General features: G+C 38.4%; 2 protein-coding genes and 1 long non-coding RNA gene across 10 annotated transcripts; 1 reads left to right on the top strand and 2 right to left on the bottom strand.

The window, feature by feature from the left end:
* Positions 1 to 26: 26 nt before the first annotated feature.
* Positions 27 to 13600, bottom strand: LOC149047387 (neuroplastin-like). Of its 3 annotated transcripts, none has more exons than XM_089205753.1 (8): positions 13341 to 13600; positions 8153 to 8240; positions 5597 to 5806; positions 4910 to 5062; positions 4212 to 4520; positions 2572 to 2745; positions 1469 to 1642; positions 27 to 702 (listed from the first exon to the last, which is right to left on the bottom strand). In XM_089205753.1, exons 2-8 carry the CDS (start codon positions 8214 to 8216, stop codon positions 581 to 583), a joined length of 1206 nt encoding a protein of 401 aa, XP_089061879.1. In that variant the 5' UTR covers positions 8217 to 8240; positions 13341 to 13600; the 3' UTR covers positions 27 to 580. The 3 variants fall into 3 exon arrangements, with proteins under 3 accessions (XP_089061879.1, XP_089061877.1, XP_089061878.1); XM_089205751.1 differs by lacking the exon at positions 13341 to 13600 and adding an exon at positions 10397 to 10576; XM_089205752.1 differs by lacking the exon at positions 13341 to 13600 and adding an exon at positions 8772 to 8877.
* LOC113683472 (neural cell adhesion molecule 1) lies at positions 10918 to 26732 on the top strand. Of its 5 annotated transcripts, XM_089205748.1 has the most exons (10): positions 10918 to 11039; positions 11114 to 11208; positions 11766 to 11830; positions 19088 to 19291; positions 19893 to 20033; positions 21217 to 21507; positions 22849 to 23139; positions 24169 to 24309; positions 24689 to 24853; positions 25711 to 26732. In XM_089205748.1, exons 2-10 carry the CDS (start codon positions 11147 to 11149, stop codon positions 25788 to 25790), a joined length of 1440 nt encoding a protein of 479 aa, XP_089061874.1. In that variant the 5' UTR covers positions 10918 to 11039; positions 11114 to 11146; the 3' UTR covers positions 25791 to 26732. The 5 variants fall into 5 exon arrangements, with proteins under 5 accessions (XP_089061874.1, XP_089061876.1, XP_027056518.2 ...); XM_089205750.1 differs by lacking the exon at positions 10918 to 11039 and having other exon boundaries at positions 11045 to 11208; XM_027200717.2 differs by lacking the exons at positions 10918 to 11039; positions 22849 to 23139 and having other exon boundaries at positions 11052 to 11208.
* On the bottom strand, positions 16082 to 17477 carry LOC149047386 (uncharacterized). 2 transcript variants are annotated; one of them, XR_016186441.1, is made up of 3 exons: positions 17214 to 17477; positions 16649 to 16739; positions 16082 to 16389 (listed from the first exon to the last, which is right to left on the bottom strand). It is a non-coding gene; the product is annotated as an uncharacterized LOC149047386 (long non-coding RNA). The 2 variants fall into 2 exon arrangements; XR_016186440.1 differs by lacking the exon at positions 16649 to 16739.
* Positions 26733 to 27819: the final 1087 nt, after the last annotated feature.

The raw sequence follows: 27819 nt of genomic DNA, 5'->3' as shown, positions 1-27819 counted from the left end.
CTTCCTCACCTTAAGACTGAACATTCTTAGGATATAAATCAATATTTCCACCAATCTTTAATAAGTAGTATTTACAAACTATGTCACCGGTAATAAAGATGATCACTTCTGCATTTCAAAGAAAAAAAAGATAGCTTATTTCATAAGCAGGTTATTATGCGCGTTTTATCCGAATAATAAATACGAGGTACCGACTACCTCAGGCATACCTACCACCGAAAGTGAATTATTTTTAAAACAATTTACACTTGAAAGAAAAAAAAAACTAGTATCGACTATAAAATAGTCTAGCAATATGGGGGATATTCCAAATACATTGGAGAGGAAATTTCTTCTAAATTAGAGACTGGATGAGAGATTTTTTATAGAAAGTTTCATATGCCACTCAAGTCATCTGAATTTCTTTATCGAATACCACACTATCATTTTTCTTTTCTATGTTGGAAAGCGTCCCTTTTTATGTCCTTTCTTAGAGTAGCTTCGCTCATCACAGTCTCCCTTATTTCCTAGCTTGCGGTGACACTCTCATTAGTCTCACTGTCATGAGTTTGCAGGGATGATTATGATTAACACGTCGACGTTAATTCCTTTTAAACCGTTTCTCTTTGTTCTTCTCCCTTCTTCCAGCAAAGAAAATGATCACAAAGAGAAGAACGGCCTCAACCAGGATACCAACAGCTGGCCACAACGCACCCAGTGGATCTGCCAAAAAAACACAACAGCACGCTTTCAACAAAGTTTTTTTCTACCTTATCGATTTTTGGTTCGGACCTGTGAATCTGACCGTTTGAGAAAATGGCGCGAAATTCCTGAGCTAATCACATAGCGACGTAAAGGAAAGCGAAAGCAATCTTCAATAATTTGGGCGCTCGACTGAAAATTACTTATGAGGAGGAAGTGAGTTCGTTAATTGTGCAAAAATACAGTCAGACTCCATATGGCTACTAATGTAGCAAACTTTTTTTTTATAACATTAGAAAGAACTAGAGGTTGTTTCATGACGTTAGAAGGTAGCGTGGCAGAATATTTATCTCACATGCAAAAAAGAAAACCTGCCGCATTCCACATATTTATGAGTATTCTGGTCTACAAGAGGAAGATGATTCAAGAATATAGTGTCTAATTGACATTCAACCAATAATTAAGTGGTAACAAATAATGATGTTATTAATAATAATAATGATGATGAGTATAGGTAACATAATGATAATTTTTGATGATTCAATAATTTAATTTAAAGGGGCTAGCTCGAAAGCCTCATGGTTCCCCAATCCTCTGGGCTTCTATAATGATTACCTATGCTTCTTTTAATTTCGCCTGTTAATTATAAATAATTTATCAGTATTGAGACTTTTGTTTCATACAAAGAAGCACTCCACGTCCTGGGATATTACGTCATTCCGCGCCACATGTGATTTCGCCTCCTATCGGAGGCAGTAGCCCTAACAAATTTAGGATGAGTTCCTACCTTTGACGCGGAGAACGAATCGTTGACAGTTATCTTTGACGTTATCAGAGCAGTTTGAGGGAAGACAGCAGTAGTAAAAGCCGCGATCAGAGTACTGCACGTCAGATATGGTGAGAACATACGGTTCGTAAGCGCTGCGACGCTGAATTTTGTAGCGTCCATTCGCCGTTCCGTCTAACGAAGTGCAAAATACAAGATTGGTTATGGTTCTCTACAGATATTTTCAATTAAAGTAGGCAATGGTGAATGCACAAAAAAATTACATAAAAATAAAGTTTATCGGGATTGAGGGATAAGTTCTCATTGTGTCTCCCCGAATCTGGCGTAAGAGGCATAGTTGAGGGTCTCCATGTGGAAAGGGGTGGGTCGTGGGCGGGGTTCGACTTTGGCATTTAGGGGGAAAACTATGGCACCAATGGCAAGAAATGGCATCAATATCTTCCATGGTATTGAGACGGTTGATGGTTAAATTTGTGGAATGGCGGCGATAGGGATAGAAGACATCAAGATCATTATTTGTCACAGTTGGTGTAGCAGAGTTTAATGGCAGGGAAAGTGGACAATTTTGGAACCAGCGCGATCGTTAGGATCCGAAGGGAGAGGGAGGAGGCTAAACCGGCTACATCTTTAAATAACTCTTTGTAGATGATTTATAGAGGATTTATAACCTCTAATTATCCTGGAATAAACAAATAATGCCTTCAGATAACGGAGGCGTTCCTAAACGAAGGCTTGTTCTGATTAAACACATTTTCGTGAGAAAAGGAAAAATTGTAGGCAATTAACATGAAGGAGGGTCGAAAAGGAAAGAGACGGTACATGAGTTTATTTGGTAGAAATAAACTGATCGTAGATTTAAAAGCACATTTTCGACACTTAATATAATAAAGGAAGTATGATATTTGAAGTTAATTATACCCTGATAAAATTACAGTTAAAATTTTTAAAAGTTTTCCCTTCTTGATATCTTGAAGGCTTTTATTTCGACTCGCGTTGAAAGTTGATAGATACCCAACTTTATTCAGTTTTTAAGTCGTGTTTTACTCTGTGATCAATTCTCGCAGAGAGAAAAAGAAATGGGAAATGAAAAGTGAAAGACTTACTTATACAAGCTTGCACGGTGTCCTCATTTTTCTTCTTTATCTTCCATTCAATCTCTAGAGGAAATCCTTTGGCTGCACATTCAAAACTCACATTATCTCCTTTGAATGACTTCTGCTCAACATTGTGCAAATTTTGCTTAGCATTCTTTCCAGGTTTTGGAAGCCAGGTCGCAACTGAAAAAATATCGAGAAAGAAGATTTAATTTAATTTCTAAGAAATTTGAACTACGATTACGTGTTCAGTAAACAGATAGACAAATAGATAGATATATGGATAAATATAGATAGATAGATATATTGATTAATCGATCGATAGATAGATAGATAAATGGATAGATAGATAGATAGATAGATAGATAAATAGGCATATAGATATATAGATAGTAGACAGATAGATAGATTAATAGATAGATAGACAAAAGATAGATATATGGATATATTGATAGATAGATAGATAGACAGATAGATGAATAGATAGATAGGTAGACATATAGATATATAGATAGACATATAGGTATATATAGATATATATATAGATAGATAGACATATAGATATATAGACAGTAGATAGATAGATAGATAGTAGATAGACATAGATATATAAATAGTAGATATGTAGACATAGATATATAGATAGGTAAATAGATCGATAGATAGACATATAGATACATAGATAGTAGATAGATAGATAGATATATTGATAGATCGATAGATAGATAGACATATAGATAGATAGATAGATAGACAGAAAAATAGATAGATGATTAGACCATATGCCTACATATATATTTTAACTTGCATTTGTAATTTTAATATAAAATCTATTGTAACCCAGTCCCTTATTGATTAACAGCATGTAATTCTTATAGTTGTACATTTGTAACCACGTAATTCAGATCAACTACGATGATGGTGGAATTAAACTTCTTTTATTCTTTTATTATTATTATACATCACAAATGACGTCAAAATGCGGTGAGAACAAAACAATGGCGCACGAGGCGCGGCAGAGCATGTCACTGATGCAATTCTTACCCCAGTTTGACGTCGTTTCCGATCTACAACGTCAACATGGAATTTCTTTGCTTCATATAATCAAGAAGCAAAAAGTTATAATCGCGACGCTATGTATGTGTCTTTCCTCCAGTAGATCGTGAGAAGGAACCAATCAAAATACGTGTAGATTTCAGGTAAACGACAGTTTACATTTCCTTGGTAAAGGTAGGCGACCAACAGTAAAGCTAATCTCTTGATGTGACTGATGTAAATTCTCTAAAATGGCTTCAAGAGCATACCGGAGCTTTTTTTTTTTCAGTAAGATTGCAAAACCATAAAAAATAGCTTGTGACAGTTCGATAATGGAAACGAGGATCACTAAACGCGTTTATGAGTTACAGGTAGACCGTAGTGTTGCTATGGTAAAAGTTTTATATTAAGTATTTCTCAAAAATTTGGAAATGGAAATGTGTTTATTGAGCCTTTAAAGAAGGAAAAGGAAAATTTTAGTAGTAGTAATTGTAGTAGTAGTGATCTATCAATTTTTTTTAAAAATGTAAGTCACCATAAGCGACAGAAGTTCGTAAAAGATCACAGTAGGGTTACCTCAGTTATCGAGCTTGCGAAATTAGAAAAACACTTACTGCGAATCATAGCGTCATCCGACACGTTGTGTCCCAGAACACCTCTCAATTTGGCTTCCAGAACGCACGAGTATATTCCTCCATTTCTGACTCCCACGCGTTTAATTTCCCGTGGAAACTCAAGAGAGTCTTTTTCCGATTCTTCGATTTTCAGACTATCTAACAACACATCATCTTTAAACCAATACATTTTTTCTAGTTTATTTCCATCGCTTCCTTTGTTGGTTAAGTTGCAAAAGAGGGTGAGGTCTTCATCGTGTTTCAGGACTTGAGTGTCAGGTGTGACTGTGACTTTAGGAATTTCGTTCTCTGGGAAGGCAATAATAGTTGACTCTTTATTTTTGAATAACTTGCTACATGAAGACAAAAATGGCCCATGTTAGCAGTTTATATTTCAATCCTACTACTGACGAGTGTGACTGACTTTCAGTGGGAAGGGGAAGGCGGAAGGGATAGCTAACTCGGGCGTAATCAAGGTTACCGCTCTCTTCGCCCTCGAACTGATTCCAGCGAATCGAAAGGGATACTTTTTGCAAGCTAAAAATATGAAAAGAGGCAAGGTTTTTATGGGAAGAAGTGTAAAAAAAAAAAAAAAAAATGGCGAAGAGATCTCTCCCTTTGTGATTGACGGCGAGATGATGTCAATAAGTGAATTTTCTAAGATCTACAGTGATACAGCAGGTGCAAATCAGACATACTTTTGATTACGTTGACATTGAAGGCAAATCTGTCCTCTGGATTCTTGCTCATATTTCCTGCAAACGCATGGCACTCATAACCTCCCGACAAACTGTCATATTCTAGCGTCACATTTCTGATCACCATTGTGCGAAAAAGCTTTGTGTCTTTACCTGCAAACATAATGTTCAATAAGTCAGAATCTTCCATAGCTTTTCTTTCATTCTCTAAGACAAGTATTGACACATATCATTAACAACTTTCCTTTTCTCGACCCGCAAGAAAAATTGTATCCTCCCTCCTAACCAATATTTCTTGCTTTGTCTTCCCGCCCGGAAAGAGTAACCCGGCTCCTTCCCCCCAAACCACCCCCCCCCGGTTTTTCTCTATCTTTCTCTTTCAGCATTTTAAGGCTCACTTTGCTGTTATTACATTATTTGCACTTGGTCTATTCCGGTGTCGATAAGGACTGTGGTTGAGTATCACGTTAAAGACAGACAAAGTCTTGATATTAAAGTACTTTTGACCAAGTTTTTGCCATTCGCGCGTGTTTTTTTCATGTCTCTTATTATACAGAAGAGACTCTACCCAGACCTCTTCGTGATTCTGAGTCCAGCGCACTAACATTAAGGTCACTGCGTCGTCCACCAGAAGGAGACACAGATTTGTGAGTATTAAAGCATAAAAAGAACAATTTATTTACACACCGACTGACTGAGTTTGGTTCCTGAAGAAGACGTTGTCATCTTCCACTAGTTCACGAAGTTCACCCAAGTAGTCTTTCCTCTTAAAGCTGATGATCAGAGGCTCAGTACTGCCGGAAGAATCCAAAGCGATACATGTAACGCTGGCTGAGTCAAACTCAAAAGCATAGACGCCTTTTGGGAGAGGCTTGACGAATTTAATATCATTTGCACCTGAAAGATTAGGTAAAATGACCCATTATCTAGACGAAAAAAACTGAGAATCCTTTCACATATTTTTATTTCCACTTATGGTGTGTTTATCCAACTACGCCTGTGAAAATGAAACCTCAGTGCGTCGAAAAAAGTCTTATACACGTTTGTGTGGTGCTGAGGAAGTGTACCAACGCGTCAACTAAGACTTTATGAGGCCATATCTTTCTTATCTTTAATCATATGCTCTCAAAAATTTCTGCTATTTTGGTTAGACGTTTTCTCCAGTAGTCTCGTAACGGTTTCCTCACCTGGCACATAATTAGCTCCTGCCTTTAGCAGGAACTAATTATAGAAGGCTCCTGCAAACGGTTAAAGTTTGTCAATGTTTTCGTCTAACTGCCAATTTTTTCTGTTTTACCACTGACGGTTAACCCTATTAAGACCTTAAAGTAAATAGTACATGGTCGAAAGTAATGTGAACTAGAGGGAAAAGAATCGACGCAGTTGTAGCCAATGTTTCCTCTTCCAATACTTAGTGTAATTCAAACTGCTTCAATTTGGGTTACTTCTGTTTCAAACTTATGTGATAATTTCTCGTCTGTCGCACCCAACACTGATCAAAAACGTTTCCTTTCATCCAGGGTCTCGTATTAAACAGTGTTTCAGAAAAGAAAAGAGAACTTTTCTTGAATTTTTTTTTCGGTCGCTAATGGATCAGATAAATCAATACCGGGGACCTCAACAGTCAGGACAATATCTCTGAGGAACACTTCGCTTAAAAAAAATAATTAATATATTTTTAGCAGGACTCCCGCAAATGGCTGAATGAGCTTACCGTCATTCAAGGCGCTAAACTCAACGAGAAACTTCCGCATTTTAATAGCATATGTGAGAAGTGTTGACGTGTCCATTGAGCTCTTTACGCATAGCTTTACTTTAGAAAGGCGCACTTCGGCTGCGCGCGTCTGTTAGAAATATATCGTGTCTTCTGGAATACTTCAAGGTGACCCACACTAGTCACGGCAATAACAAATACCTCTCGGCAAAACCAAATCATCGCCATCATACTTTGCCTAACGTCCCTAATTTCATTTCGTGATTGTAAATTTTGGGGTAATTACTTTTTTCTTCGAACTTAAATGCAATGGCCACCTCCGACGAAAAAGGCGAGTTCCTAAGCAACTGGTTGGAATGGCAGCTATGTTAGATCGCTGAAGATCTTTCATCAATACACCTAGTTCTAACCTACTGCTCTATATTGGTGAACAGAACTAAAACAGTAAAGCTTTACTAAGAAAAAGTCTTCTTAATAAAATCTGCGATCAGAGTTGCGTTTCCTTATCAAAAGACTTAAAGAATGCTCTCAAGATCTCGAACGCTAGAGGAAATATTTACTCACTTTATTGTAAACACAGCCGAAAAAACTTATTATTAACATACAGTGTAACGTTTGCTGTTTTAAGTCACGCTCAACTTATCTATTGATAGATTCTTTCAGCGCTACTTGGGAAAACTTTAATTTAATGGTTTATTTTTCCTCACGGTCACGGAAACCTGGAAAATTTGTTGTAATTTTGCATATAATTTTCATGATGACTGGTAGAAACTAGAAGAGCTCATTCCGACATTTAGAGTCACTGAGTAAAAATACACAAGCTTGCAGGAGACTATAACATTTATAGGTAAACAGATAATTTTTTTAATAATTTGAAAAATAGGAAAACACTAAAGAAGAACGAAAACGGGTTTCTGAGGATTGAGAAGAATAAAATGGATGAAGGGAAAAATGTAAATTACTTTTTTTTCTACACGCCTAAATTGCGGCGTAACCGGAGTTCTTATGAAACATCCGGACGCGTGTATATTTTCACGAACGATTAATGCCTTTGTTCAACACTTGGTATTCTACGCAGACTCCATTTACAGGAGTTTCAATAACTATTTCCATTAGCGACTACCGTTGGTGTTATTGGCGGCTGCACCGTAAGGCGAAACCCAAACACGACAGCCTGATGGCAGGCGACAAAGACGGCAGTGAGCAGTCTTTAAGGCGGCGGTTGACGGCTGTTAACCGACTTTCATCGACACCCCTACATCTATGATCTTACATTGAAATATCAGGGTTCAAATGAGGCAGCAGTTGCGACACCTTCAGACATTGTCTTTTTGCTAGAGAATAGTGGCGAAGCATGTAATTATACCTTATGGTTTTGTTGATTTGAAATTTTAATCAACATCGCTAAATTCGATATGGTCTGGTGGATTTCTCAGGATAAGTCTATCAATAACTGAACTCACTAACACACCCTAGAAGTATTTTAGTTCTTTTGGCACACACACATATATATATATATATAGACTTACCTAGAACACTTTGTACGAGAAAAATCGCCGCAGAAAGAAGCAGAATTTTCGCTACATCGGCCATGCTTACGTTGTGGGGAGCTTTTTCCTGAGGAGATCACATGAGAATTAGATCACAAGGTAGCAAGCTGTTTTCATGACTGTCATATTGTGCTAACACGTATCCAATGGAAACCACTACTTCTACTTCTATTCTCGTTAATTAAAAATCCTTGATATACTCCAGAAAGCCGGAAATTTCAAGAGCTAGGTCAAGGTTCCTATAACTTTTTCAGCTATATTTGTCACAAGTAATCCTTGTTACATTTCTTCATTCTTAACTGTTCTCGATTTTCCTTGCCTATCAATCTCATTATCATTTACCTATCTTACCATTTTAAAATGTAAAGGTTCAATTTTATCCAATCAGAGAACACAAGAATACAAATTGATAAATGGCGACATTAATCCCCTGAGGTTTCGACATATCGAAATAGAGGGTAGAACATGCGGATTTGTAAAACAACAATCTCAGCAAAACTACCGTGGAATGTGTTTGATAATACTTTAGGTTTCATTTCCTATCCAGGCAAAGTAGAGGCAAAGTTGACTGAAGCAATTACAGAGTTTTAAAATTTACCTCATTTGGACGGCATTCATTCGACCTCGCTAAAAAAAACTTCCCCTAAGTTTATTGCCGAGGTCAGTGTTGGCATGATTAGAATTCTTAATTCCCCCGGGAAGAATATTTGTTTAACCTCCTTTAAAGGGTGTCATTTCATTCATTGGGAAGCAGGGGGGAGGAGGGGGGTTTCCTAAGGTGCACTTTCTTTGCTTTGTGAATAGCACAGATTATTTTGTTAATAGTACATGGCTCATTTTAAACTCAGGGACTAGAGATGGTTTCCTCACTGCATACCCCCCCTCCTTCCCTCAGATGCATGGTCATGTATTTGGCCAACTTCCCTGAATCAGGGAAACACTTTACATAGTCTATTTGGGGCTGAAATAATCTTTGCCATCTTTTTTTAAAGTTTTTACGTTACTTGTTAACATTTATGTGCCTATCAGACGACAAACGATGATTATTTACGAGACATTCGGCAATATTAACTCGAACTCTTGATAACACATAATTTTAAGACTGAAAACGAAAGGAAATGATAAACATCAATCCCTTTCCCTCACAGATGCATGATCCTGTATTTGGCCAACTGCACTGAAAGTAGTAAATACTTTACTTAGTCTGTTTGGTGCTGAAATTATCTGTCATCCTCTTTCAGTCCCTATGATGCTTATGAAAATTTCTCAACCTATCCGCAGACAAAAACTGATTATTTGCGTGGCATTTGGCAATTTTAACTCGAACTCTTAGTAACACAAACATTTTCAATACTGATACGCTGAGTTACAGTCACATTTTGATTGGTTAATTCCTTCTTATGATCTATCGGAGGGAAGACGCTGACAATATTTTTCTTCTATAACATATACTGTTAAAAGATTTCATATTTTCGTGGATCTGTACAGAAATAGTTCACAGAAGACGGGAAAAATGTGGCAAGGACATCGATCAGTGACGCGATCGGCTAAGCCTCGTGAAGCACTTTTTCGCGGTTTTTACCACATTTTGACGTCGTTTGTGTTCAAGAGATTATAATAAAATATAAATATATATTATAATAAAAATTACGGAAAACATAACGCCGATCTCTATCCACCGCCACTTTTTATCCTTTTCTCTAAGAACTGAATGACTCAGACTGACCCGATATGTCCAATCGGGTAACGATGATGCAAGAACTGAGTTTAAAGGTCGCATCTCAAACGCAATCGCGTGACAACGAGAAAAAATTATCAACAACCAACAAGCGAAAGGAAAAAAAAATAAAGCTCGATGAATATTCCCATTTTTCCGGTTAGTATGGGCCAGAAGGAAGAATCTAGCATCGGATGAATGTCAAACAAATTCCTTCAGTTGTGATCAACAGTAGAGTAAATTTGAGAAACATATTAGGCGAGTGACACTAGGGAGAACTTGAAGTGCGTAAATGGTCTTCGTCATTTTCCTCCTTTGGGTACGATCTCTAAGGAATGATGTAACTCCCAAGCATAATGAGGGTTTCGATGATTTCTCCAAGAACCCTAAATATCTATCCCGGTTTTAGGTGTCATTCATGGCAGGGGGGAAACCTATTGTTTTTTTGAAATTTTTAACAATGTCGCATTTAAGTATTGACATAATGTTCTGTGCCAAACCATTACCTTAAAATTCCACTCTATCGACTGGTGTGATTCCAATCAACAAGATTGTTAGTTGCCGGGGCTGCTACCTTCCTTTCAACTGAAACATTTATGAACACGGCCGACTAGAAATTGTGTCGAGCTTAAATGCCTGGATGTACTCTTTCCTTTGTCAATCAGTCTAAAGTTCAGTATTAAGTTAAAAAAAAAATTAACCATGAGATCCTTATTTATAAATGTTCATATAATAATCTCATCCCAAGGCTTTTAAAACACAAGCGGTCTGCCTCTTGAATAGTGAACTCTGTTTCTGGCTGTCTAAAGACAAGCATTGCATTGCTGAATTCAGTTTTTTTCAGTCATGATATTTTCCACAGGCGAATCCTTGTTCTATCCCTACCCATAAGCCACTCACCCGTCATCACCCATCAGGAGGAGTTGAGAAAGGGGGTGGGGGGGAGGGTTTTTTTTAGACCTGTGACCCCAACTCCCTCCTCCCTGATGAAAAACCTTCCGCAGCCCAAAACTCTCCACCTTGCGCATTCCTGTGTTGCTAACAGTAATCTATGACTGCAAACAAACGCAAGAATAGCAGTGTACTTGAGAGAGCAATACAGCAGTCATTTAGGCCCACGTGCCTGCAATGTGATAGGAAGAGATAAAGGTCAAGGATGGTGAAGTTTTGGTGAGATGTGCAGTTAAACCCTTAGTTAAAGTACTCTTCTTTGTCTCTGACAGATCAAGCAAAATGCCTGCTCGAGCACGACTATCATGAACGAGCATGCGGGGGAAAAAATTTTAGGACTACCGAAGATGGCAGGACTGATGACGAGGTAAGACAAGGCAGTCATTATTTTTACGTCACTGTGTTCACACTCTATCAGAGGCAAAACTTCGCTTTGCTTTTGATCGTTGATCTTTTGGAACTGATTCTTTAGCCGCAAGTTCAACTCGATGTAAACAGTACTCTGGGAATGACTTATTACTTTTGGGACGGAAAAAGAGCGTAAACAGTCATGTGAACTACGTGACTTCCAGTTCAGCATTGCGAACGATCTATTTATAACCAATGAAGAATGGATTTCTTTATCGATCGCTTCGGTGCACTTATTGCTTTATGATTGATTTATAATCGTTTGTTCTATCAGTTTCACTCAGTCGTTCGTTTCCTCATTCACGCAATCAGTGACTGTCGATAAATTGATTCAACTGAACTACCCTCAAAATCAAGGTGATCGCCTATTGATTTTTCCCTAAGTCATTCAAGTTTTTAAAATTTCATTTCGCTGACTCGGGTTTCGCATGATTCGACCCGAAAACGTCAGTCGTCTGTGAACTAACCTGCGCAAAAGGTCCGGGGTGCGTCACGTTTTTGCCTTTTTTTTTTTAGTTCCCTTTTGTCCCATGCCCTTACACTGCTCCTGCTCCGCTTGGAAAAGGGAAAAGAAAGGCCTGGTAGGCATGCTTTCAGTTAACCACCTATCCTTGCATTCGTTAATTCCATCTTTTTATTATTTGGATGCTTTAGTCGTCCGTAGGCTTATAGCTAATTCTATATCTTACAATACTTTAAACAGCCCTCAAAGAAATATTATTATGTCATTCAAATAACGGCTGAGAGCCCTCGAAAGGAAACTCATTTTTGAATCACTTTCGGCAATTTCCGTAAAATGTCGCAACTCAAGTATTTGATTTCACCGCAACGGAATGCGGCATCTAAGGAGAGCTTTCCTTGAAAGGATGTTGAAATAAGTCGCTTGCACTCTCTTAGTCAGCGATCAATAGATTTCAACACCTTGAAAGCATAACGCAATTTTTGCAGAAGTTGCCGGTTCAAAGGCCGTTTTGATGATTATACGGTAGACTTGACACTGACGGGCATGCTTGACACTGACGCAAACCGGTTTTTACCAGTACAAAGTTAGGTTTTTCATCAACCAGTTCTGTGCGACAGATAATGGAAAAGGAAGAATTTTTTTTTTGCAATGGTTTCTCTCTTGTTTGGCGAAGAAAGAATCAATTTACCTGCAAAGTAACTATCAGAGTTCATGCATGGAGTTGCGTGGGGTAGTTCCGGCGTTGTATGTCTGTTGAGTAAATGGCGATCATTTGAATAACCTCTTGATTGCATTCTAATTTCGCCGTTCAAGAGATAGCGAGCTCATACTGTATTGCAAGGCGGTTTTATTGATATTGATAAAACCCACCAATGGAAAAACAGAAGTTCGGTAATTAAATATCTTGCACTGGACACGAACATTCACGCACAAGACATTTGCAGCTTGTTAGCTATATGCCTTACATCGAAAACAAAAGATATCACTCTATGACCCACTGAGTAATTGCAACTAAAGTAGAAAATTGCATTTGAATGATAAAAATTGCATAGAAAGATCGTTTGCACAACAATTACAGAAAACAAAGTGGAAAGCCACACGAAAAAATCCTCATTAATATTCACGTAATTTGCTTTACGTAATATTCTCAAACTTAAAAACACAGCTTGACTTGGGTTCCTACGTTTCCTTAGTTGACTAAGAAACCAGGTGATAAAAAGAACGGAAGATAAAGAAACGAGATCTAACTTCCAAATTTCTCCAACTATCAACTCACTACAATACTCTTTTTACCGAAAAATCAAACACTAAATCCTCAAGAGCCGTGCAGAATATGAAATTGAAATGCTACATTTATTTTCATGTAATCATTTGCATTTTTCGGGAACGGCACCTTGACACCCTAGCCGGTCTGCCGATGATCAGAAATATCTCTGAACACCTTTATTTTTACTCTATGTTCAGTGTGGAAAGGCGAGCTTTCCCGCGCACAGGTTTTAGAGGATATCGAGCAACAGATCAAACATTCAGGCAAAGCCATTCAGTGACCTAAGAGACCGAAAAAGCAAAAGCAAAAAAAAAACCAACAAATTCTGGCATAGTGTTAGTCATCTATGTGGTTAACTTACTCTTTGACGCTGTGGTGTAAATCTTAAGAAAAAGTAGCCGAAACAACGTAGGAAACTAAATCTGTCTTGTTTGGTCAATGTAACAATATACGCCTGTGTTTTCGTCGTTTCGTCTTGACCCTTTGCGACACTGTCAGCACGTAACAAGAAGGATGCGGTGAAAACAGTATGTTGTAAACAGTAAAAATGCGGTGAGGCGTCGTAGAGGTGAAGCTCGGTCTTTTCATGAAAACAGGGAAGAGGTTGAATGATAAAGCCGTTCAGATGACCGCCACAGAGAGCTTTTCCGGTCACACAGCACGGCAGAGCTAACGACAAGGCTTATGAGCACTCAGAAAGATATCGATAAAGGGCGATTAACAATAGGCTAGCACTACTGGGGACTGCGTCACACTTGCCAACAAGTGTTGCGCTTCCTTTCGACTATTTAATTTGTATTTTTATTACACTTGAAATTAATGTTTACTCATTTTGAATTTAGATGGTTTTTACGATCGCGCATTCAAGAATTTTCCTCTCTTCTTGAAGTGTCACGAAATGTTATTGTTGTCTGTTGCGAAATATCGGGGGATTTTCCCGGAAAACCGTTTTTTCTTACAATAGCACGCGTGCGGTAAAGTAACTTGTAAATTTCCTGATTAGAAAAGTTGAATACATTATTACACACAATTGGAAAACACAGAAAGTAGACTTTCGCTCAGGCTTTTGGGGTTTATATAGAAATCAACGAAGTGGACAGGGGTTGTTTACCAGATCCGTCGAGTTTCGACGAATTAGCGGGTTTATCCTTGGTATCTGATGTCAGGTGCGTGAATAAATTTTTGGGCCGACTACTTCAATGCAAGTTAACATTTGTTTACATTTAAAAAAGGGTGATGGATAGAGTTATTACGATCTAAAAACAAAACCTGCCAAAGAAGAGCAGACACGAACTTGACTTTTTCACTTGACAAACTGCGTCAATATCAGCCTGTTTGAATTATTTTGTTTTGCAAAGCTGGAAAATCGACCACTCAGAAATAAGCTTGTAATCGATGACATCATCGTTAACATGACATTAAGACATTTCAGGCCGGGGAAAGGTGTTATTACCAAGGTTTTCCCGATCGCATGAGTCGCTTGTTGTGTGCCAAGAATACAAACATGGGAAATTACGCATTGCTTTGCAGCCTGATTTTACTCGTTCATGTTTCCATGCAAGGTAGGCTTAATGTAAAAATCTTTTACAGATGTGTTATTTCTGAGCCATCCACAAAGAGGAAAACTCGTCCAAAATTTTTAATTGTTTACAAAGCTGTTTTACTTCGGGAACTTAGTGCAACTTGCAGAAACTGGAAGCGACTGGGATAGAATTATGAGCTGGAAAATTCGTCTCAGTTGCATGTCTAGTTTGTTCAAAGAAACATCTCTGGTTGATTGGCAAACTTGAAGGGCGATTGGGTACGCGTTTAAGTTTCAGTTCTGCAGAGATGAATTGAAATCATTGAGTCAACTACAAAACATCGTATCTTCAGTAGCATTTTTTCGCTATCTTCTTCAGACGGAAACGAGCCCATTTTCGTTTGGAGGAAAATCTCTTTATTGCATCGTGATAAGAATGTTGCAAAACAATTAATGGAAAACACAGACTTTGATTGTACTCGGATGATTCTCTTTTCACAACATCGTATGATCTGTGTCGTGACAAACATGCAGTAACAAGCAGACATAAACCGAACGGTTTCCTGCAAGTTTCTTTGTTTCACGTAAAGCATTTTCTTTGTTTTATTGCGACGCAACATCTTCGAAAGGCATGACTCATAAATTGAAAGAATAATTATGATTTATTTGGTTTTCATGTTAGCCTCTAATTGGCACTTTCCCAAATTTTAAACTCAAAAATAAAAATGAACGAATAAATTATCTTAATAAAATAATTCTAATTTCGACTGGTTCCATATGAGTTCATATGCATATCTGCAATTTTGTAGAAAATTACTTAATTAAGATGCGGTTATCACATCTACGTTGCGTGACATCAGCAGGTTGATGAAAGAATCTTGTTTATTTTAACTACTGCTACATTAAAGGGCGTGTAAACCCAAAAAACGTTCATTTTCTTTTCACATAGATGTTTTGTAAATATATCAAGTACACCAAAGGTACCATTCGTTTATTCTCAAAAGTCCATTTTCACTTTGTAAAAGCTCTTCCAAATTCGAAACATTCGCCATCTTGAATGGCGCCATCTTTCCTGTGACGTCACGGGTGGACCCTCCAAAGTCTCGTTTTATAATCGTGTGAGGCACGAAGGAGTCTTTTCTACAGCCGTTGTTTGCTGGTCTCGTCATGATTTTTTTACTTACAGTTTGCTTCAGTATATTTAATTTTTTCGTAATGGTGAAGCGTTGTGTCGTCCAGTTTTGTACTGATTCAAACAAAACTGGGCATACAATGCAAATATTTCCAAATGACGCAAATTTGAAGCGACAATTCGTGAAATTTGTTCAAGTGAAAATAGCCAATTTCGTAGAGCCGTTCGAACGTTCTGATGTTTGTAGCAGTCATTTTACTTCCTGGTGCTGTACCGACGATTCAGGCCTCACCAGAAGCAAATTATTCGAAAGTATAAAAACGACCCATACAGTCGGCAGGCGATGAGGATTCGGAAGTGGCCGACCGAACTGAGAAAGAAGTTGAGCTCTTCAAAAGTTAGAGGTCAACAGAGAAAGTACAAAATCGATTTACATGAAAATGTTTCGTTAATTAAACAACAATAGCTTTATTGGTTCTCTAAAACATCTTTTTTCTCATCTAATGAAATATTATGGGGGAGCCAGTTGTTCGGGAGCCAGCGCTGAGCCCGTAAAAGACACTGACATGTCTGAACCTTTGCCTGAATTCGAAACACGTATCAAAGAAAGAGAATTCGTTGATATCAGTGTGTAATAACGTGATCTGGAATTTTGTCGGTTCGATACAAAGAATTCTATACAGGATCCCATAATCAACCCTTATGTTCTATAAGAAAATCCAAGCCAGCCCCACTTGGTGCTTCCTTTGAGAAACCCTGCAGAGAAACAGCAGAAGAATTTGTGTCACGGTTTTCACAGCAGTGAAAATACATTCAAAGGTCAATAGGACAATATTCATCATTTTGAGTACAACTTAAAAGATCCTGATTTCAGCTTGCAAAACTATCTTTTCAATATTTCAAATCGAAGCAAACACAAACAGGGTTGGATAATTATGAAGGCCACACAAGGAAATGTACATGATACAACTTGTTTATCGATGGAAATGCTTCTGAGATGAAGGATATTGTTTACCGCACAAGATAGCACAGCGACCCTAAAGTGTTTGCCGAGATATCCCCAACACCAACGAACAAGCTATCTGTAGGCAATTTAGCGAAATTTCCTGTCAGGAAAGAAGCGAAAAACAACTAGCTCTAGTACTGTATTATTAAATCAATGGCAGAAACAACTCAAGTAAATCGATCTCAAAATGTAACAAAACAGATGAAACAGAAAATATTTAGCTTAGTCGTTTCCGGTGTGATTATCTGTGCTTTGCTGCTGCCTGTACGCGTACTTGGCCGTCTCCAGCACCCAGAAATCGAGGCAAATTGACTGAAAACCTGGATGCTCAGTGATACAACTTATCTGGGTTTCAGGCCATTTTGCCACAATTGCCCGATTTCCGTACAACAAACACTTTCATGAGTTGTCGGCATTGGTTGACTAGTTCCACACTCGCACCTTTGATAATTTTATATAAAACACTTTCAGAAGCTCAAGTTAAAAAAAATTATGTTGCATTCCTTTAGATTGTACCCTCGCTTTATTGTATTTTCATGTTAAATACAAATAAACCACAAAGTAAATTAAATACCAGTCTGAGTTTCCGAGACGGTCGCATCGCTGTCGACATGTTCTGTACTGTCTTCGTGCGGATCGCTTCGTTGAACCCTACACGGCTCATATTGTTAAGGACGTGGCCCAGACTCTCCTGAAGATTCTGGATTATCCCCAGCGCTGTGATGTACTAAGCTTAAGGCATTCGAGTCGCTATCTTCTGAAAAAACATCTTCCGAATTACCGCTACTTACACGAACTCCCACACCAGTTCTACTGGGGAATATGTGTTGCGCAATATTTTGGTTCCACCGCTTACGTCACGACTTCTCGCTATTGTATTTACCGGAAATGGAATTTCAGTTGAAAATGCCGATTTTCTCCTAAAATAAGTCGAATTGGACAAAACTAATTTCAAATTCGTTTTCTACGCCAATTTTTACATAGTATAAGAAAAACATGTATTTTTGGGTTTACATGCCCTTTAAACTATCTTGTTTTACAACAATGGGAAGATCCCATTACCGACTAAACGTTTATCCTTAACACTGAAGGGCAGATTATTACCGAAGCTGATTTGGGACGCAAAATAAGATGTTCTTGCTTAGTACAAAACCATTAAATTGCCGTGATTAAAAGGATCACCGAATCAAAACAAACTGCATCAGAAATGATTGGGTACGATTTCGGGTCGTTGAGTATGGAAATTTCCTGATATATAAATTTAATCAAAAATGCATGGGTCGCACTTTCTAATTGTGTCACTGAATAAGAAACAATGTCATGTTATTCATTTGGCTCTGTGCCCTGATATGTTTTAAGTTAAGCCGCTAAAAAATGATTAAAGAATTAAAAACTTGACAGATTAGTGCTTTTAATTTGACTACGGGTAATAGAAAAGTACTGAGGGTCTTTTCGACCTTCGACTTGGCCTTCGTTGACTTGCAAGAGACAATCCGGCAACGAGGAGAAGCGAAAAAACAGCTGTGATTGATAAGCATATCTAATGCTTTAGATTGTGAAAGCTTTTCTATCCATCGTTAACGTGGACAAAGAATAGCTGACAGAGCTTTTAGCTGGAGTCTACGTTTAAATGTCCCCTTAGGGAAAGAAGAAGAATTGAATGAAAATTCAATTCATCTCAACCTTAGGACAGGCATGGATTTGTCACTACAATTCTACCCTTACACTGTAATTATAATATTTCTTACAGGGAGCCCATCATGTAACAGCCCTGCGGTTTCTCACGGGCTTCCTTGCTACCTTTCAGTCCTTTTTCATTCTTGGAAATTGATTGTTAAATAATGGCAAAAGAAATAAATTGACTAAAGAACGTGAGTGAGGTGTTTGTGATAAGCATTTACGAGGAACTAATCGCATTGAAGAATGATATTTTAGAATATATTAGAAAATGGCATTAACGCTTTGACTAAGTACCATTTCCAAACGTTAATGTACGGCTCGTTGACGTGGTGCAAGACCGGAGCCCCATAACTGTCTGTGTTTCTGTCCATATGTCTGTCAATTCGTTCGCTCGTGCATTCGTCCGTCTGCCGGTCTGCCTATTTGTCTTTCTGCGTCTCTCTCTGTCCATTTGACTTTCTGTTTGTCCGTCTGTCTGACCGTTTGCCCGTTGTTCCGTCCATTCGTTCGGCTGTTCATCCGTTCGTGTGTAAATTCTTGTATTCCTGTCTCTCTCTACCTGCCTGTTTGTCTGTCTGTCTTTCTGTATCCCTTCTTTGCTATCTGTGTCTGACTATCTGCCTGCCTGTTTGTCTGTCTGTCTTTCTATATGCCTTCCTTGCTATCTATCTCTTACCGTCTGCCTGCCTGTTTATCCGTCTCATTTTTTTTTTCTCTTTGTATCCATGTCCATTTAATATCACTGACGTTTTCATTTTCCATCTGCAGCTGTAACGATCATCGACCCCCTGCCGCAAAACGTCTTCGCCATTAGTGGTTCACAGGTTCATTTCACTTGTATCTTTGTCGGTGAGAACGGACTGCCTCCTGTTTGGGTGAAGTTTCAAAGGAGAAAATTACTTCCAAATTACGAAGAAAAGTGGTTAGACATTCCGGAAACGGAGACGGTATTTCAAACTAACAAAACAGAAGGTTAGACCAGTAACTTCTAGCCCGGTATAGCCGTAGTTTGTTGGGGAGACGGGAGGGTAGGCCATCGATGTCTATTGATCTCGAGGCAGTTCTCTGAGTGGAAATGTTTACTTAGTGGCTCATCATCAAAAACGTATTGCAGGCTTGACAAAGAGTGTTACTGCTCTTTCCCGATGAGAAGGGAGTCTATCATAGGTCGTGTCCTGCTGCTATCGACTGTCATACTGGTTTTTTAAATCATTTCACTGATTGGTCAATCATATTATGAACCCCTGGGGAAACGGTGCGGTTTTTTGAGAGGTTACAAAAAAGGTCATATCCTGAGAGTTGTGATTTGATATCAGTTGTCCTTTCCAGTAATGATTGTCGGCATGAAACGAAATTACAAGCCTGGTGCTGAGGCTCAGACTTTGAACGTTACTGAGAGACGCAAAAAATCATTAGGGATAGGCACATTATAACTATTGTATGCTTTAGTCGGTAAAACAATTTTCTGGAGCTTAATTAGGCTCTCCTCCTTAGTCTGTAAAGTGAGTTTTTGTCGCAGAGTTATGCTTCGCAGTCCACGTGGAAATAAACATGCCAAAACATCTCTGCACAGGGAACAAAACAACCGCGACGTTGTACTTTACCAACATTACAATCGAAGATGATACCTCTAAGGGGAGACACGCATGCACCGGATATTCTACCAAGGGCGGAAAAGGAGAAAGACACGGTTTCACCATCTATGTCACTGCAGGTGAGTCACTTGAATTATCAACGATATGATTGGATTATCAAGTGGAAGGTCGTCGCAGACAAATGTGTAAGAGTACATTGATCCTCTCCCGCAAAAGATTTACAACGCCCTACGGCACGAGAGGTCGAGATGCACCAAAATTGCACGTAAAACGAAAACATTTCTCGCGTTTAATGAAACTTCTCTATTTCCAAAAGTGTTTATTTTGAAACCTTCCAATCTTAAAGGTCTTTTTTGACATAGGGGAATTAATGATTACTTTTTCCGCGAATTTGGCTCGTAAAGGATGAACATACTGATGTAGATCCCACCCAGGTGCTGATCAACAGCAGAACTGTCGTTTAGTGTTTCAAGATGGAATTTTTGAACGTTTGGAAACACTTGACCGTTAAGGGGCGTCTCGACTTATTCGAGGCATTTGAAATAGACTGCGAAAATGTCTCTTTTTGGAGCCACAAACGACCTCCAACATAGAGCAGCGTTGCAAAATTATCAAAACATTTTTAAGTGTCCAACGCATTTCGCTTGAATGACGAAGACGTTTTTTTGTAGACTTTTTATATGAAAGCATCTGTTCGGTGGCCTAGTTATTCAGTTGTTAGGTCAGTTAGCAAGTCAGTCAGTCGGTCTCGTAGTCAGTCAAATAAAGAGTCAGTTAGTCAGCCGATCTGTCAAAGTAATCGATTAACATCGGCTGTCAATTAGTCAGTTAGGCGTGCAGTCACTGCAGTGTATCAGTCAGTCAGGCAGAGAGTCAATTTCTACGTCAAAAAGTCAGGAATTAAGTCAATCTGTCGGCAGATTAAATAGTCTGTCAGTTAGTCAGCCAGTCAGTCATTAAGTCAGTCAGTCAGTCAGTCAGTTAGTCATTCGGTTGGTTAGTCAGTCAGTCTGTCATTCTTGTAGTCATTCAATTACTCATAATTGTAGTCCGTTTTCGGTTTGTCGGTCAGTCGGTCAGTCCGTCAATGAGTCAGTTACTCAGTGAATGAATGAAAATTCACCCTTTCCAGCAATTGATCCGTAACTCATTAAGTTAGTCAATCCTTGCACCAGTCTATCACCCCGGAAGGCATTTGTTATCCACTAGGGATTCATCGAAATGGATTAGATCAATAACCATTACCTCACCGTTTTTTCATTCTCATTTTAATTTTCTATTGTTGTCGTTTGTCTCTTATAGTCGAGGACTTGCCCGCGGCTCGGCTTATTCCGAACATTACAGTATCTTATGGAGACAGTGCCAGGCTTTACTGTAATCTGACCCACAATAATAACGAGCAAACCACACCTATAAAAGAAGTGACGTACTTAAAAAATGGCAAACATGTGAAAACTACAACTGATGTCAATCAGCCGTTAATCTTGAATTCTGTCGGCACAAGAGAAGGTGGAGAATATCGATGTAGAATCACCGTTTACCTTAAATCCTTACAACCTTACGATGTTATGTCGTCGGCAGCATATCTCCACGGTAAGTGCAAGAATGAGGGTTGTAATTAGAAATGCCAAAAGGAAAAACAATAAAAGATAAACTTCACATTTGAGTCCGTAAGTACGACACGATGGCCTGGAGGCGAGTTTGGCTAAGATGAACTCAAGAGGTTTCGGAATAAACCAGACGAAAAGCTGGAAGGATTACCTTCGATGCATGACGTCAAAGAGGAGCAGCAAGCCCCCATTACTTCTGGGGTAAACTCAGGCCAGGCAAAAATGGCCCCCTTGGATCGTGAGAATAAATCCTTCAAAACCTTACATCGGTGATCATATCCATCAAACTGTTCTCTTTACATTTTCTTTGGTATTGAAGAGTAGAACAACTCCTTAAGTCAGGAATCATTATCTTTATTGCCGTTACACTGATGTTAAGTTCAGCGAAGCCGGTTAGATGCCGGTCACTCCGGGGGCTGGCGGTCTCTCTGGCGATCTCTCAGGGCAAAAAAAAACCATACCATTTAAAAATAGTAATGTAGAAATGAAATAAATCTTATTTTGATTTGTTTATGATAATATGTCTCGAAATGATCGTGACAGGTGAGCTGCAATAGAAGAATTTGAAACTGATTCGTAACATGTTTTCCGCTAATAGTCATAGTGTTCTTCACGTGTAAGGATCATTTGGCTATTTATTACATTAAAGCGGGAGCGAGATTTTATTTTTCTTTTTTTAATAACTGTGCCATGGGTTTTGTTTGTTTGTTTTTTTCTTTCTTTCTTTCTTCTGTTAGCAAGTCAGTCAGTCGGTCTCGTAGTCAGTCAAATAAAGAGTCAGTTAGTCAGCCGATCTGTCAAAGTAATCGATTAACACCGGCTGTCAATTAGTCAGTTAGGCGTGCAGTCACTGCAGTGTATCAGTCAGTCAGGCAGACAGTTAAATTTTACGTCAGAAAGTCAGGAATTAAGTCAATCTGTCGGCAGATTAAACAGTCTGTCAGTTAGTCAGCCAGTCAGTCATTTAGTCAGTCAGTCAGTTAGTCATTCGGTTGGTTAGTCAGTCAGTCTGTAATTCTTGTAGTCATTCAATTACTCATAATTGTAGTCCGCTTTCCGTTTGTCGGTCAGTCGGTCAGTCCGTCAATGAGTCAGTTACTCAGTGAGTGAATAAAAATTCACACTTTCCAGCAATTAGTTCGTAACTCATTAAGTTAGTCAATCCTTGCACCAGTCTATCACCCCGGAAGGCATTTGTTATCCACTAGGGATTCATCGAAATGGATTAGATCAATAACCATTACCTCACCGTTTTTTTTGTTTTGTTTTTTTTTTGTTTTTATTCTCATTTTAATTTTCTATTGTTGTCGTTTGTCTCTTATAGTCGAGGACTTGCCCGCGGCTCGGCTTATTCCGAACATTACAGTATCTTATGGAGACAGTGCCAGGCTTTACTGTAATCTGACCCACAATAATTGGGAGCAAACCACACCTATAAAAAAAGTGACGTACTTAAAAAATGGCAAACATGTGAAAACTACAACTGATGTCAATCAGCCGTTAATCTTGAATTCTGTCGGTGCAAGAGACGGTGGAGAATATCGATGTAGAATCACCTTTTACTTTAAATCCTTAGAACCTTGCGATGTTACGTCGTCGGCAGCTTATCTCCACGGTAAGTGCAAGAATGAGGGTTGTAATTAGAAATGCCAAAAGGAAAAACAATAAAAGATAAACTTCACATTTGAGTCCGTAAGTACGACACGATGGCCTGGAGGCGAGTTTGGCTAAGATGAACTCAAGAGGTTTCGGAATAAACCTGACGAAATGCTGGAAGGATTACCTTCGATGCATGACGTCAAAGAGGAGCAGCAAGCCCCCATTACTTCCGGGGTAAACTCAGGCCAGGCAAAAATGGCCCCCTTGGATCGTGAGAATAAATCCTTCAAAACCTTACATCGGTGATCATATCCATCAAACTGTTCTCTTTACATTTTCTTTGGTATTGAAGAGTAGAACAACCCCTTCAGTCAGGAATCATTATCTTTATTGCCGTGACATTGATGTTTGATTCAGCGAAGCCGGTTAGATGCCGGTCACTCCGGGGGCTGGCGGTCTCTCTGGCGATCTCTCAGGGCTAAAAAAACCATACCATTTAAAAGTAGTAATGCAGAAATGAAATAAATCTTATTTTGATTTGTTTATGATAATATGTCTCGAAATGATCGTGACAGGTGAGCTGTAATAGAAGAAATTTGAAACTGATTCGTAACATGTTTTCCGCTAATAGTCATAGTGTACTTCACGTGTGAGGATCATTTGGCTATTTATTACATTAAAGCGGGAGCGAGATTTCATATTTCTTTTTTTAATAACTGTGCCATGGGTTTTGTTTGTTTGTTTTTTTTCTTTCTGTTGAAGTTTCGTGAAAAAATGTTGTCGTAAAAGTACGCCGAACACGTAGCGTTTAGCGGTGTAATAAACTTCTTATTCGTCCGGCATACTCGAGACCGTACTGGTAGAACATCAGGCTACGGTCCCCTTATACGGACTTAGCGCTGCGAAGTATGTTATAGGTGGATATCAAACCAGTATTCTCACAGCAAGGCCTTGCCTTAGTTAATCAGATATATATTTTCCCCATGAACATCTCCAACCTTGGAAATTATTGAAAATTTGCAATAACTAAATCTTTTTTCAACAGTTCGTGTACGTTTTCCTATCAGTGAGGTAAAGTTAACAGCTGACATTGGGGATAGCGTGGCTATGGTTTGCAGCGCTGAAGGTTATCCTTTGAATATAGAATGGAGGAGAAACTTCGAGGGAAAAAGTGCCATTATCAAACGTAAGATATCCTCAGCTTCCTTTATAGAATGTTTGATTTTCTTCTCCCATAGTTTGTTAACTTTCTAGACACAATTTTTTTAAAATTTCTGTCAGCGATTTTTTTGTTATTTTTGTGTGTTGTTTTTTTTGGTAACTTCTGTGCAGATTTAGCTCATTGAGATATTTTTTGATTGGCCTCCTTTAGCCAAAAAGGAAAATACGATAATGTCACTGTTGAAATCAAAGATTTCGACTTTAAAGTTAGCAGCAGTTCCTAAATGTAGGATTTTGCAGCCTTATGGTTTCATGTTTGACTGCTGGCGCAAATGATCCGTCACGGCTTTTCACTACAAGAGTACTGTAAACAACTAAAACGTTTGTTGTGATTTTTCTCACAGCCAAAGGCCGTTTCATACTTCAGGGTGAATGCAGTTTCTGTGATTCGATCCTCGTTATTCAGAACGCCACCGCAGAGGATTCTGGGAACTACTCATGTAGTGCAAATAACGGTCCTGGTCAGCAGTTTTTCCTTGTCAAGGTGGCCAACGGAACTTTGATAAACGGTAATAAACTTCACTCGGCATTTGAAATTTACTTGCTGTGGTTTGTTCTCTGTCCTATGCTGCTTTGTGTCTCGAAATGTGCATCCACTGCCTGGTTTTTGATGGTTCGTTCCAATCACATGCTGGATGATTGGCTGGATTATTTCTCGATGCATTTTATTTTCCGCTAACACCATTTAAAACATGTTTTCCAATGATTAGTTAAAGAAAGATAAGTTGTATTGATTAAAATCCTCTTGCATGGCTAAGTAAAGAAAATTTAGATTCACTTGCACTTTTGGAGAGGAAAAAATTATTTTAAAATTCTGATGCTATAAAAATTAAAAACAATTGACAGCATTCACTCCTGACATAACTTTTAAAAACAAAACAAAAAGGCACTCACGCCTTAAAGATAAAAAAGATAAAAGTGATTTGCAAGGAGTGATGCAAGGAAAATCAAGGGAGAAGGATAACAGCACAGATAGTAGCAACTTTGAAATGCTCCGCTGTAAGGATTTAGTACGTCCTTAAGCCAACAGCAACTTAGATCTTTATTTTAGCCCTTGAAAAAACTCACGCTCCACTCGAGAAAAGGATATTTAGTCTCTAAGTCATTTTAAGAATAACCTTTTACGATGTGATTCGAGGACCCCTGTTTTCTCTTATTGTCGGCAACCGAGAGAATATCAACGTTGATATTCTCTTTCGGCAATTAAGTCCGGTCGAACCTTGACGTGCCGCTACTGGGCTGTATTGAAATACTGTCAATAACTGACATGGCAGTTAAGCTCGATTCTACTAGTTAAAGTAGCTATTCTTGGACTACAAAATAACAGTTTTCACGATGTAAAATTTTTGTTTATTTTAATTTTCAGTGGCGCATGCAACCTCAGTTCCAAATCATGTGAAAATCATCATGCCAGCGTTCCTGTGGACTTGGTGGAATTCATTTTAGAGATGAAAAAAAAAAGACACCAAGGAAGAACAGCTCCCGGTGAATTAGACCGAAAAAGAAAGCAAAGTAGTCGTGATCAGTTTTGTAAATCGCCTGTTGCGCAGCTAGATGATAGTGATGAACCCGCTGAAGATGAAAAGACGCATCATTTACATATTGATAGTTAAGCCACCTACATAAGATTCCTTTTTGAAAAATAACGTAAGCTGTGACAATTTTATTTAAAATTAGGACGATATGTAGATGTTAAAGTGAACACTGAGACGTTGTCTCATGGCATGGAATGCCACAAAAGCTAGCGCTTTTTCTAGTAGGAAATTGTTCACGTAGGGTAGAATTGCATGACAAGTTGATCTCCGTAAAGCACGCTATCCATCAAGTTTTGTAGAATCGATTTTCTGCGGTTAGAAAATTTACTTATGATTGCAGTGAAAACTTCGTTACAACGACTGTAAAAATAATAGTGGTAAATATTATAATGGCGGTAAAATTATGAATCGTCTTTACCATCGAGTCTTATCATCATCATCATTATTATTAATATTATTATTATTTGCGCGGTAATAGATTTAAAAATACTTTTCTAAAGTGATAGAGAAGTAAATCAGTTTATTTACTCGTGAATGTATCGTATTTATTGCAAGATTTGACCTTTTTACAAAGCATTTACATGTTTTAAAAAGGCAACATATTAGGGATTAGATTTCAAAGTTAGTATCCTTTAGGAGCAGTATTGATACCGTTCGGCTAAAGAAGACACTCAGCCAAGATTACTTATCGTACTTAGAAATGATTAAGCAATTTCTCCAAACATGTTTTGAAATTTTTAATCAAAATAGATAGCAAATGCGCAACAGAGCTTTACTGAATACTATTGCAACGAAGAATTCATTAGGTTGTATGTTTATTTGTTTGTTGTTTAACAGACTATTTGTGATTTGCTTTGGTTGACACGTCTTTCATGGTTTACAAAGTATCTCATTGCGTCACCAATTTTTCTTCTAGGAATATATTTTTTGGTGCTTTACCCTCCCCACCCCCCCTTACTTCCTCAATTATCTTTTCCAGTGGTACTTCCCTGGGGTGAAGTTTACCTATCTTAGTCTTTACATATAGTCTTGCGTAAACGCAATGACATTAGTCTTAAAGAGACGTTCCTAAGGAAAGAACCCTCTTTACTTTCAAAATTACTTCAATCTGTGAATAAAGGGGGTAACGTTTTCTAAAGAAACTGTGGTGCTGCGTCGGTGAGAGAGTACAGCAGGTAATTTAGTGTTAACAACTGAGTTAAAAACGTAAATTAGCCATCGTAAAGGGTAAAAAAGCTGACGTTTCGAGTGTTAGCCCTTCGTCAATCGCTCTGACAAAGGGCTAACGCTCGAAACGTCAGCTTTTTTACCCTTTACGGTCGCTAATTTACGTTTTCAACTCAGTTGTTAACACTAAATTACCTACTTCAATCTGTGGCTTAATTAAAATAAAATTACATGACATATGTACCGGATCTTTCTGAAAAAGAGGGAATGGAAATGCCATCTCAGAGTTATAGTTTTATTAATCTTTCCTGTACCGGCGCCTTTGTTTTTTCTGTCAGTGTAGGATGCGCTATCAAAGGGTGACAAGAATTCTCTTGGCGCGCTTTCATTGTCCGCGGCTTAAACGCGTGCGTTTAACCTAAGTCCGGAAGGATCAAAAGATAAAGTGCAAAAAACCCTTGTTTGTGTCGATAAACTCAAGCTAAGCTATTTTAGGAACTGAACTACATTTACCGACCCCTGAAAATGATAGCGTGTGCGAAATATTTTCAGGATTCCTTCATCTAAATTATTAAATAATTTGATAAGGCAAAGGACGCCGGAGCAATCTGCGAGCTTCGTGCTCGTTCACCCTTTGTTCGTTTGTTCAAAGAAACTATCGACCAAAGGTTGATACTTGCGAATTGCTTAAGGCGCTATGAAACCCCAATGATATCGAGCAAATTCTGGAACCTTGAAACTTTAACCCTACATGAAAGACCCTCGTTGTGACA

The sequence above is a fragment of the Pocillopora damicornis genome, chromosome 4, assembly GCF_964200805.1.
Source record: "Pocillopora damicornis chromosome 4, jaPocDami1.2, whole genome shotgun sequence".
NCBI lineage: Eukaryota > Metazoa > Cnidaria > Anthozoa > Scleractinia > Pocilloporidae > Pocillopora > Pocillopora damicornis.
The sequence above is the reverse complement of the archived record's forward strand: the minus strand, read 5'-3'. Positions and strand labels throughout refer to the sequence as shown.

Coding starts and splice junctions, on each gene's coding strand:
- LOC113683472 (XM_089205748.1), top strand. CDS start 11,147: ATGAACGAGCATGCGGGGGAAAAAATTTTAGGACTACCGAAGATGGCA. Junction 19,292..19,892: donor TCAAACTAACAAAACAGAAG/GTTAGACCAGTA, acceptor ATCTCTGCACAG/GGAACAAAACAACCGCGACG. Junction 24,854..25,710: donor CAACGGAACTTTGATAAACG/GTAATAAACTTC, acceptor TTTAATTTTCAG/TGGCGCATGCAACCTCAGTT.
- LOC149047387 (XM_089205753.1), bottom strand. CDS start 8,216: ATGGCCGATGTAGCGAAAATTCTGCTTCTTTCTGCGGCGATTTTTCTC. Junction 5,807..8,152: donor TCTCGTACAAAGTGTTCTAG/GTAAGTCTATAT, acceptor CTAATCTTTCAG/GTGCAAATGATATTAAATTC. Junction 1,643..2,571: donor CACCGTGCAAGCTTGTATAA/GTAAGTCTTTCA, acceptor GCACTTCGTTAG/ACGGAACGGCGAATGGACGC.